Source organism: Gavialis gangeticus, unplaced genomic scaffold, assembly GCF_001723915.1.
Source record: "Gavialis gangeticus isolate Ggan-Ray unplaced genomic scaffold, GavGan_comp1, whole genome shotgun sequence".
In the NCBI taxonomy this organism is placed as follows: Eukaryota; Metazoa; Chordata; order Crocodylia; family Gavialidae; genus Gavialis; species Gavialis gangeticus.
This window is the reverse complement of record NW_017728998.1, coordinates 5222843-5235138: the sequence shown is the minus strand read 5'-3', so window position 1 is coordinate 5235138 and position 12296 is coordinate 5222843. Positions and strand designations below refer to the sequence as shown.

Below are 12296 nucleotides of genomic sequence, written 5' to 3'. Positions count from 1 at the left end.
GGGCATAGTACACAGCCAGGCATTGCCCCAAAACCTCGGCATAGCGTGAGAACTGACCTCTGCCAGCAGAAAGGCTCCAACGGAGCCCGGGGACAAGGGGTTTAGTGGTTTCCTCCTCCCTACTCAGGACCAAACCACTGCCCGCCCTGGCACGACTGCCAGCCTCTGCAGACTTCGAGAGAACCGGCAGGCATGGACGCAGCTGAGTGCAGGGAGTCCAGGGGTGGTGCAGTGCAACCCAGGAGGGAGGGTGCTGGTAGTGTGGCAGACCAGAGATTTAGCTTGGAGGAGCAGGGAATGAGGGGCATTAGCAGAGCCGGGAGCTGGACCTAGGACCGTGCCCCTGCATGCAGGAGGGGAGTGTCAGGCAAGCAGGACAGGCAGGAGTGAGGTGCATTAGGCAATGCGGGATGAGCACACGCAGGCGCAGAGCTGACGCCTGCTTCCCACCAAAGCACGAAGCCCAGCCAGGGAGGATGTTGCAACTGGACACTGGTCCAGGCCAGTGACGCCTCCCACATGCACAATCAAACCACTGCTCAGCAAACAGCCCCCTCTTCCCTGCGGGAGCCGGGACCCCCAGAGCGGAGGAAGGGAGGCATCGGCCCGGCTGCTCCCTGCATGGGAACGGCGCTGGGTTTGCGGTTCCCGGCCCCGCTCTGTGAACCCCCTCCCCGGCTCCCTTTCCGGTTCCCCCTTTGCCGGCAGTGCCGCGAGCACGCATGTGTTGTAAGATCTGGCTGTGGTTCACCATCGTCTGCTATGGCCCTGCTCCTGCAGCTGGCAGCTGCTGCTCTCCTGGCACCAGGAGCCATTTCTGATTCCTTTCCCCCTGCAAATTACTCAATGGCCCTTAACGAGGAAAATGCTCCTGCTGTTATTTCTATTTGCAGTTCTCTTGGGGGAAGGAGGGAGGACAGGCCCTGGTATTCCCAGGCAGGGGTGTTGACACAGGGATAGGGTTTGAGGCTGCTTCCTGGCCCAGCAGATAGGCCCAGGGAGTAACACACAGCCTGGCCCTTGTTGGCGGGGGAGGGCCTCTTCCTGACTCTGCCACTGACCTGCTGGGTGTCCCTGGGCAAGTCACTTTGCCTGGATTTGCCCCAGCTGGTTAGCCCACAAATTCTTCAGGATAAGGTTTGCCTCTTATTGAGCCCAATACCTAGTGTATGGGGAGACTGGTTTGGCCGTAGCCTTTAGGATGAGACTCTGCTCATAATAATCGGCAAGAGGAATAAGGATGGAGGGGCAGGGGGCCTGGGTGCTGCTGACACAGAGATGCACAGGAGAGGCATGAATTTCTCTAGCCAGGCTCAACACACCTGACAGGTTATCTGCCCTAAAACACATGTGCTTGCTGTCCTGACCATAGTGGGGAAGGACCATGCTCACAAGAACAACTGGGAAAGCCCAGCCCCTTATATTGGGTCTCAGTTTCTCTCTGGTCATTTTTCCCCCTCTCTCACCCACTATTTTCTGCCATGCCGTTCTGCCCTTCTCATGGCAGGAGCCTCCTCGCAGAGCCCTGGGTCTGGAGGAGGCAGAGAGACCGGTCTCTGTATGTGCCCTGAGATTTAGTCCAAAAGCCAGTGCTGGGACACAGAATTAAATCCCAGGAGGAGAGGGAAATGCTACACACAGCTTCAGAAATGTGCATGTACCCAGAGAAAGACAAGTAAGACCTGTGGCTCTCAGAGGTCTTTGGAGAACCCCAGGAGCTCTCGGCACCTCCTTTCCAGCCCCAGCCAGCAATGCTCGTGCCACCGCTGAGCTGCCTGCATGCCCAAAGGGAGTGCTGAAGTTGGGGTTTGCAGCTCAGGCTCCTCTGAGAAATGGTTTCCCCCTCTCTCAAAGAAAACAAGACAACTTGCCACAGACACTGGAGCAGGAAACAGACCCTTCCCCAGTCCCTCTGTGCACAGACAGCATTTGTACGACTCCCCTGAGAACTGCAACCCATCACAACATGACCCCGGCCCCGCCGATCTGCAGAGCAGCCAGGTAAAAATAAAACCTCTCCAGCAGCCAGCTGTTCCTCCAGCTTTCCTGGCCCATGACAACCCTTTGAGTGTGTAAAGATGAGCCTGGGCACTGAGTTTTTAATGCAATGTGTATTTAAGTTGTGGTACTCATGGCCACAGGACGTGGTGGAGGCAGAGAGCAGAGCCAGGTTCACCAAGGGACTGGATAAACGGACGGGTGATAGATCTATTAATGCCTATTGAACAGGATGGTAGGTGAGGTTTCCTCTGGCATTTCTAAATGTAGAATAGTGGATGGACTACATGGGGGTTGGACTAGATGACTTGCAGAGGTCTCTTCCAGCCCTCCCCTACAATTACTATGATGCCAGGGAGGATACTGAATTGGAAATGGATCACTAGAGATATCCAGTTCAGTGCTCTCCCTCTATAGCATCCCCTTCTGCCACTGTCAGGCACTGCCTACTGCACTAGATGAACCATGGATCTGACCCAGTATGGCGCTGCTTATGCTCCTTGGAGGAGGAACAACCCCCAGTAGAGGTGCTGCTCCAAACCAAGGAGCTGCAAGCAGCCAAAGGCAGCACCCTCATATCCCAGGGGACCAAACCCCTTGTTCCTGTAGAACCACAAGCCTCCTCCTTGTGACCCAAAGGGAAACTCCTCTTATTGAAGCAGCAGTAAGTTTTTTATCCTTCCAGCAGATGCCAGGACAGTGGGAAGCAATGCAAAGCATGCAATGGCACAGGCTGGGCTTCATTATAGCATGGTCCATCAGTCATTAAAAAGTACCTTGTCTCTCAATAAAGTACAGGGCCCCAGACACGGGGTCCTTGGATCCCTGCTGCTGACTCGTTCCCACCAAAGTCCCATTGAATGGGGCAGCATCCAGCTGCTGCATGGCTGCAAGGAAGAGGCTTAGAGCAGAGCTAACGGGATCAAGGGCTGGCTACAATCTAGGCTGAGGTGCAAAGCAGGACACCTTGGCCCGTTCTTCAGGAAACCTCATGGGTTTGGGGAGAGGATGTGTTTACAGAGGAGCAGGTGCACGGTGTTCCCTGGGCTGTGGAGATGGGGTTGGGGACAGGTTATTATACCTGCCTGGGAAATAGAGCACTAGGTTCAGTAAAGGACAGGGGCAGGAGCTATTTCTTCCTAGGGAGAAGTCCCCATCCAGACCTAGCCGGAGGTCCTTGCTTTGGTCATCTGGCCAGTGCATAATGGTTCACCCAGGCAGCTCCAAAGGTGCCTGTGGGAATCCTCATGGCAACTCCCACCTCACTGAGTCCCAGTGAGAGAGGCACCAATTTGAATCTGACTCCAATGCCCAGAGAGGCACCAATACACCAAGGGGTTGCAGCCCCAGCCGATCCGACCAACGACCCTGAACAGAGCATGTGGCAGGAACAGAAGCCTGAGGCTGACAAAGGACCCGGGTGCAAGAGGGCACATGCACGCAGCAAACTATCTGCAAGTGCACGCTAATCGCCTCCACGTGGGTACAGCTTCTGCGCCCATGCGTGTGCCCCTTTCCTTGCCTGCAACAATCCTGGTAACTTTGCACAGGGCTGCAGTGCCCTCTAGTGACCCTGACCGTGCATGGGCCAGGGATCCCAAAAGTACTTGTGAGCAGAGGTGCACAAGCCCCCTCCCCTGCTCACCCCTGTGCCCCTAACACACTCACCTCCAGCACAGGCTTGGCGTTGTTATGCACAGACAGGATGTGGGTGACCCCGTTCCTGGCCAAATTTTCCTTGTCCTCAGAATCTGCAGATAGAAAATTCTGATAAGTGCCCGTCCTCTCTTTTAAAACCAGCCTCACGCAGCTCTAAGGGGTAGCACTTTCTCTGCTGCATTGAAAATACACAGCAGTCTTCTGGCTACCTTCCGACATAGCACCCATTTACTATCTGACTGGTCTCTGGAGCACGATAATGAAATCAATAATCCAATAGGTCTTTCCTGGTGCTAATGGCTCTGATGTTACTAGGAACAAGAAATCATTGGGAAATGGAAAGGGTTGGGTTTTTTTCCCTCCTCCTAAAAATGCCATGTTCCTGGAATTTAGAGAAGAAATGTTTGAGTTTTCCTCAAGAATAATTTGGACAAAAATGAAATCTGACAGGCCCTGATTGCTCTCAGGGTGGATCGTGAGGATTTCCATGTGGGGTACAGCTCTGCACAGAAAGGTCCCCACAGCCAGCAATCCAGTACCAGCAGCCTTGATGCCAGCTCCCTCTGTGAGCCTGAGCAAGCTGCTCAGACGCTCTGTGCCTCAGTTTCCCCCCTTGTGAAGACGGGGGTCAATCGTATGAGCAGCCCATCTGCCTCGGGGCGGTGGTAACTCGCGACAGAGCCTCTGCTGCGTCACCGTGAAGCTTTTAGCTGGGCTGGAAAGCAAAGAGTAAGGGTCCAAAACTGAACCATTGCACGAGATGTCTCGAAGCCAAGCCCTGTCGCTGGAGGGATGTGAGGATTAGCTCATTAAAGTCCACCAGGGGCATAGAGAATTAAAAGACCTGCAAGCAGCTGCACCTTGGTGCTCGTTCAGGACCTCACAGCACCACGGGAGGCAGCTTCTTCCCTCTCCGAAAGGATAGGCTTGCCCTGACCTTTAAAGAGAGTCTCTTTTTGCACCAGGATTCCTGGCCAGGTGGAAATCAGATCCTTTGAATAACAAGGCCAACTTTTCCCACTGGCGTTGGTGCTAGCAAGCTAAAGACACAGCTGTTAGCCTGTAACCTCTCTGCCTGCAGGATCTCCCGTGCTCCCTGGTAATATAGTGTCTGGGGCACCCCTCACCATTATCATAACCCTGCTAGGCTGGGCGGTGCTGTGGTCCTGATTTCCCCAAGGTTACACAACGGGTCGGCTGCATGGTCCCCAAGCCTCCAGCTGGTGCTCAAGCTCCTGGCCCCTTTCTGCTGCCCTAGCCCTGCACAGCATCTGCAGCACTCACTATGCTGCTCCAGGCCAGTGGGGAAGGAGAGGGCAGGTGTGCCACAATTTAAGCCCCACAGCCTCCCCAGGTGCCACTCTGATCCCCTTGCCCTGGCCAATCTGCTGCTCTGCTTTCTGCTCCCTCCCCAGTCTGCCGCAAGCCATTCCAGGAGGCTGCCTGTGCCACTTATGACACGTGTGCCGCAGGGTAGCTAGCCCAGCTCCAGGCAACGGGACCAGGAGCAGTATTGAGTAGGTATACTGCAGCTGCATGCAGACGCCCTGGTCGGAGGCAGAATCATATCGTGCAAGAAGCCTGACCCGGAGAGTCACAGTCTAAGACAAGAAACTGAGGCCAGGGGTTAGGAGCATCATCAGAGAGATGCAGGAGTTGTTCTAGAGGGAGACTCGGGGGTCTCGTCTCTTGGCAATTATATCCCAGCCTGCCTGCGAAGCAATTTAACAGGCTGATTTCACAGAGGCTTCGCAGCTAAGGTGGGTCTGAAGGAAGCCTATGGAGGAGCAAAAGGCACCGACTGACCTTATAAATGAGTCCTTAGGGTGTTATAGCGCAGCCTTGGAAAAACACACCAAAGAAAGCTTCCCTTGAGCCAGCCTGCTCTGGAATATGTCCCTCATTTATATCGCCAGTTTAGCTCTCTGGTGCAGAAGGGCATGGGGGTAATGACATGCAAATATAAGCACCGAGTCTCCCGCCTGGCTGCTAGAAGCCGGACTGCATATGCAGCACACATGCAAGGAGCTGGGAGCCTGCAGGGAGGGTTTGCTTAGGTCAGAACCCTCGACCCCAGAAGCAAACGTCACGCCGCTGAGGATCAGAGGCCAAGCATGACATCACAGCAGGCTCCCCTGGGCTGGGATTTCAGGGCCAAACGCAGATGAGAAAGAACCCGGGTCCCTAGCCTGGAGGTGCTGAGACCTCAACTCACAGTGAGGTCAATGGTTGTTTGAGCAAGTTCACATCCTCTGGGAGGTACTTTGCACCTGCCAGAATCAGGTCTTTGCCCTCTCTCCACTGCTGGCAGCAGGAACTGTGCTGCGCTTGACATCCTGGACAACACCGGTGATAGGAATGTGCCCGGGAACCAGCAAGCAGTTGGCAAAAGACACTTACCCCGGATGTTCCCAAGGTAGAGACCTTTAACCACCTGAGAAACAAAGAAAGAGACACTTCAGAAGCTGTCGCCCCAGAAGGAGTTCTGCAGCTCGGGCAGGGAGAACCGCAGCCCTGCAGCAAACCGGGGCCATGGGAAGAGCTGCAGGGACCTGCTCGGAGGGTATCAGGTGCCAACGATAGGGCATCAGATGCAGCAGATGACGGCTCTGCTTACATTGAGGACAGGCCGTGATGCAGCAAGAACATGTGTGATACAAAGCATGACAGTCTTGTTACCATTACCGTGGAGTCCAGGGGTGTGCTGGGGGCTGTACAACACAAAAGTTTCTCTACCCTGAACCTGGGGCCGCAGCAGAGTAGGAGAGGCTGTAATACTTTGCCCACAGCTTGCACCACCCCCTGTGCACCTTTTATAATGTTTTCAGTGGAAAGCTAGGTAATAAAGGGATACTGAGCCTGCACATAATAGCAAAGGTTGACACTAAATGGTCTGCTAGCTAGTCCCAAAAGTAAGGGAGCCACCGAGGGAGCAGACCCTGTGGATCTGGGACTCACTGGGCCTGAGGAGGAGCGCAAAACCAGAGCTGATTCTGCCTTGAGCAGGGGGCTGGACTCATGAGGCCCCTTCCAGCCGGAGTTTCCTATGACCCCCTCTTCTTCCATCCTCTCCTTTCTCAGCTCAGTCTGCCTGTTCTCTTATGCCATGCTCTGCAGGCCAAAGTATGCACTTAACACTTTTTTTTTTAAGTAAAATTTTTCATGTTCCAAGCCAAATCATCCAAATCAATTCCAAATCCATGAGTCATTCAAGAACCATATGTAGCCCTGCTACCAGCAAACCCCCACCTGGGGCTTCAAATGTTTCCAAACCCTTTGGCAGGCAACCTACGTGCAGGCCCAAGCCCAGAGGCTTGAGGTTCGGATGCCCCCGAGTTTTGCTTGCCCTCAGCCATAAGGCCGCAGGAGCAAGCTAGGAAGGAGTCTCCCATTTCCATAAAGTGGGTGTAAAGCCAAGATCTTCCCACAGGCAATGAACATAGGAGAGTCCATCACTATATATTACCTCCGTGGGTACTACCCCATGCCAGAAGGTGATCATCCCCTGCCCCTGGGGAAACCACTGGGAGGATGATGGTATTTCCCAAAGGATGCACTTAACACTTATGACATAACATATGCATGAATGACGTAACGTGCAATCAGTCCCCTGCACACATCCTATGGGACCACTCACAAGCTTAAAGCTACGTACACGCTGTAAGCGTTCGTGGGATCAGGACCTCTGGCTGCAAGCACCCTGGGTCGAATATGGAGCAAAAGCACAGAAAAAATGCAGGGGATTCACTAACGCACAGACAAAGGGCACTGGGCTGGAGGCATTGCTGATTGCACAGTGCGTTCCTCAGCCTTCATGCAGAGGGTGCAATCCAGGGGCTCAGTCTTTCTCCCATCAAGCAGTGCCCCGCTGACAAAATGGCTTTACAGTGATGGTCAGATGTGGAACTGAGACCCTCATCTTGCTTCACATAGCTGACCCACGGGAATACCTCTCAGGGTGGAAACAGATGGTGGGGTTTATCCTGGGTCTGATGGTCCCAGGCTTTGAATTGCATCTGAACAGGCAGGGGATAATGGTTTACACACACAGCTTGAACTCAAATTAGCCGAGATCATCCCAAAGAGACATGTCATCTTGGATGCTTCACAGGCCCAAAGGGGGACAATGAGATAGAAACCCAGATATCTGTTTTTAGCCTTACCCTTTGGAAGGCAGTGTAGATTTGTGCCTTATAGACAAATTAAATCCAAGATGCATAAGCTTATCCTCATACCTAAGCGTATTATCTCAGTCATTAGCAACCCAGTGACTGACAACAGACACAAAAGGCCCCCACCACTGCATTGCCCATGCCATGGGCACTCCAGTCCCCTGAACCCTGCATGTTACCCATCCTGCCACGATGCCATAAGAAGAGGCACCAAAGCTTATCTGACCGGCAGGTGACACCATCAGGGAATGTGACCCAGGTGCCAAACTAGTTGCCCAACATGTTGGCAAAGCCCAGGGCGCGTTGAGTTGCCTGGTAACAAAAACACAAACAGCTCCCACCGTGAACTTTTAATAGAGGAGGTTTGACTGTGAATGATGAGCAAGGGCTGTGCCCGGAGACACCGGGGACTTTGTTTTGCATTTCTATGGCAACCTCCTCTACCAAACAGTTGGAGAGGTTGGCTCGGAGGATGGAGGAGCTGGAAATAGATGGCAGAGGCGCGGACTGTTTCTGCTCAGGACACGTCCGCCAGCATTTCTGAGCAAACAGGTCTCGTCCCCAGTCCTCTGCTGCTGGTCACCAGGAGGGGAGGGGGTAGCCATGAATATTTAGAGAGTGCAATAATCTTTGGGGGCACGTTGCAAAGGTGAGAGGAAGGTTGCTGGGGGTAATTTCTTCATTCCCAGGTGGCTCTGACCTCAGAGAGCCAACTCCTAGCATTGGCTAAGCTGGGAAGATGAAAACAGGATCAAAGCATCACTGTTCGCCGGTGATTCCCAGCCTCTTGGAGGCCATGGCAGCCTGGCGCAGCTCTGAAACCCCGTGTGCTTAGGGACATGGGGGGACCACAAAGCTCTTTCTGCCCCCATCTCACTCCAGACGTGCTCAGATGGAAAGGGTCTAGCCCACAACTCCAGCCCCATGCCCCCTAGATTGGGCAAAGCAAGATCAGACAGCCAGTGAGCCATCTATAGTGGCATAACTGATAATGATGATGGTGATGATGATGAAGGTTGGGCAGGACAGGAGGAGTAGGGAGTCCAGAGGCATAAATCCATGGTGGAAGAGAAGGTGAAAGCAGCTGATTTCTGCCATAAGAGGTGAGGGATTCCTTCTGCACAGAGCAGGTGGAAAAGCCCCTTCCTAAAGCATCCTCTTCACGCAGTGCAGGATGCCATGAGGACCACAATGGCTCTGTGCCTCCAAGGCACATCTGAGAGAGGCCAACCTGAAAGGCATTGCTCAGTGGCATCTGACTGAGCCCACCATAAGATGAAGAGGGGGCAGGTAGCACTGCACCCCAGCAACTGAACCCAAAGCTGCAGCAAGTGGAAGCCCCCCTCCAGCAGGAGAAATGTCTGCGAGGGCTGGAGAAGCTGGGGGAGCAGCTTGGAGGTTTAGAGAGGATGCACGTCCGTGCCTTTCCCTGGGATTACAAAGCAGTGAACGTCCTCAGGGCCCTGCTTCGTGGCTGCGCCACCATGCATCACCCCGAATGCAGGAAAAACACCCTCTGTGCTGCCCAGCTGTGCACAGCGCTCTGCCGTGCACCTCCCCAGGCTCTCCGAGCCCCTGACCATCTGCTGCATGGCTCACGGTGTTTCTCTGGGGCTCTCGCAGCGGCTGTGAGTAATGTCTGACAAAGCTCACGGCTGCATTGGGAGAACTCTGCTGCCAAGCACGACGTGCACGTGTGTGTACAAAGCCGCCGTGTTCCTCATGGAGGCCCTGTGCCTCCCTCCCTTAGCTCATTAGGCTCAGCGCCAGCCTAGACAGGGCCATCAATCAGCAGGCCAGGAGCGTGCCAGTCTATTAAGTCAATGAAGAAGGCAACAGTCCCATCAGGGTGTGTGTGGAGCAGGCCATCTCATCTCCCTCCAACTCCTTCATGTTTCCTCTCTGGCACCTTATGCTTTGTCTTTGAAGTGCTGCTGCAGGATGCTGGAATGCAACCATGAGGATGCCTGGCTGCACCTCCAGGGCTGTGAGTTCAAGCCTGACTTCAGACTCCTGCCAAAGGCTGTGACCAAGCTGGGAGAGGTCACCTGCTCATCAAGCCAGGGAGGCAAAGACAAGAGGCCGTGATGCTGACCACATCACTCTTGTGCGCGCCATTGGCTGCAGAAACCAGCATGCCTTCACCAAGCTAGTGAGACAGGCTGCTTTGTATCGCTGGCTGGGTTTGGACAGACTGGTGCACTTCTAACTGGGGTTGTCCAAAGCCCCTGACTGGGATCGGCAGAGTTGCATTGTCTTGTGGAAAGTGGGGGACCTAGTTTCAAAGGATGCAGGTGTCTTTTGATCTCTGGAGCATCCCACAAGCTAGCAGAAGGGGCTGGGGGGCAGCAGAGGAAATCTCTAAATACAGACCCGGGGCAGTGCCAAAAGCACTGTGATCCCACCCAGAGCTGGGAGTGTCTGTGGGGACTGGGGCGAGACTATGCTCCTCCTCAGGAGACTCAGGGAGGATTTTTTCTATCTAAAATACCTGGGGCAAACTCATCAGCCACAGGGCTTCACTCTTCCAGCCTCTGCGATGCTCTTCATTCAGCCAGCAAATGGGCAAATGCGTGCGACTAGCAATGGGCTTCACCAGTGCTCAGCCCAGAAGCATAACCCTCCGGGGAAACCCCAGCATTCATGGGAGGTTGCCGTGCTCCCACATCCCATGCCTTTAGCACCAATTTTGTGCATGTTAGCGCTTCCCTACACACCCCAGCAGCTGCAATGAGGGCACTGTATGAGCCTCTCAGCTGTCTGTTGAAAACAGTGAGTCTCTACCCCTCACTAGGGCAGAGAAAGGCTTGGGTAGCCAGTGCACCTCCGAGGCTCAGAACCCAGAAGGCAAACCAAGCCCTGCTCTTATTCCTACTAGCATTATAACGAGTGATGACGATGATAACCTCCTGTTTTAAGTCCCCTGCCTGGCTTCGGAGGCCCACACTCCCCATCCCTTAACACTGACTTGGCAGCTGGCTCCCCAGTTCCCTGTCTCAGTTTAGAAGCAAATTCACTCAGCCACTGGCAGCCAGCTCCTCCTCAGACACCTCACATGCCCTGCAAGTTATAGATGTGACTGCCTTTTCCATTTCTGCCAGACCTGGCTAGGCTTTCCTGGGCAGTAGGAACAGGTGCAAAGAGCTCTGAGTGCTTATCGGCAAGCCCAGCTGAGAGTGGCTCGAGGGAGGGCTTCAGTACAGAAATGGGGTTTTCCAAGGGGCAAGGAGGTGGGGTCTGTAAAGTCCTCAGAAGTGCAATACAGCGGCTCCATGGAGCAACATTGCAAGATTTTGGCCATTTTGCTTGGATTTTTCATGCTTTGCCTGGCCAATTTTCAGTGAGTCCTAGTAGTAGATGCAATGAGATGCACGCGTACCACTGGCATTCACTGAATGGATTCAGAACTGTGCAACAACGTGTCAGAGACCCCATACTGCTAAACACTGACAGATTCTCCAAGAGCTCACCTGGCGGTGGCACGATCTACCCACACTGCCAAAGTGCTGTCCCTATGACAGGTAACACAATGCTGGCCATCACATTCCCTAAGGGGACGGGAGTTTGTTACCGTCCTAACCTATACGGCAAGTTTCCTGGCACCCCTATCGTAAGACATCTAGTGCGCACACTGGCAGTGCCACCTTACCCTGTTTGTCAGCAGAGTTAACGTGTGCATTACACCAACCTTGGTAACCTTACCAAGAAAGCAACCTGCCAAACTCTGCACACTGGCTCTCCCACCTATAAATGTTTAAAGGCTGTCGATCTGCTTAAATAATTTAAAAATCTATTCTTGCTGCTGCTACAAATTACTTCTAACCATCCCCAATCACTTACTTGCAAGCTGAGGTGCTAAAATGGGAGGGTTAGGAAACCGCATGCCACTGGCATGTCCATGAACTTATTTTCTGTCCTCCACAGAAGCAGTGATCTCGTCCTGGGGCTGCTGCAGCGCGAGTCATCCTGCCAGTTCAGCTGTCCTCTCCTGGGGCTGTGGGCACGACTGTCTGTGTTACACCCCATGGCTTACCCACTGCTGCAGAATCCAGTACCGAGATGGGAGACGTTGACATGTCTGGATCTTTGCCCTGCCACGGGCTTGTTCTCACTGCCCACCCCCTGATCTGCCGCCTGCCCTCTCTTCTCACACAAGACAGTATTTCACTTAGGGTTACAGAAGTTGTTCTAAGAATAGCTATGTCCAAATCAAAGCGCCTCAGAGCATAACTATTATGTATAGCAAACTGAGTCAGCAATGTATAAAGGCACTACTTATGCTAGAACAGAAAAATTGCACGAGAGAGAGAGGAAGGGTAAGCTACTAGTATTGAATCCCACTTTGAACTTGAAGGAGCTAATGTCACAAGAACTAGCAATGAAACATGCCCCCCAAAATAGGTGTACAAGGTGTAGAAGTGAAAGTCCTTTAAGATTTCATAGATTTCATAGACATTTGGGCTGGAA

At 53.4% G+C, this 12296-nt stretch overlaps 1 protein-coding gene across 1 annotated transcript in view; it reads right to left on the bottom strand.

Moving 5' to 3' along the window:
* LOC109289426 (dual specificity protein phosphatase 22-A-like) overlaps positions 1–12296 on the bottom strand; it is a 42178-nt gene that overhangs the window by 22982 nt on the left and 6900 nt on the right. The window contains exons 2-3 of the mRNA XM_019505441.1: positions 6058–6091; positions 3667–3749 (exon numbers count right to left, since the gene is read on the bottom strand). Of these exons, the coding sequence (XP_019360986.1) occupies positions 3667–3749; positions 6058–6091 (117 nt within the window). The remainder of the gene's footprint in view (positions 1–3666; positions 3750–6057; positions 6092–12296) is intronic.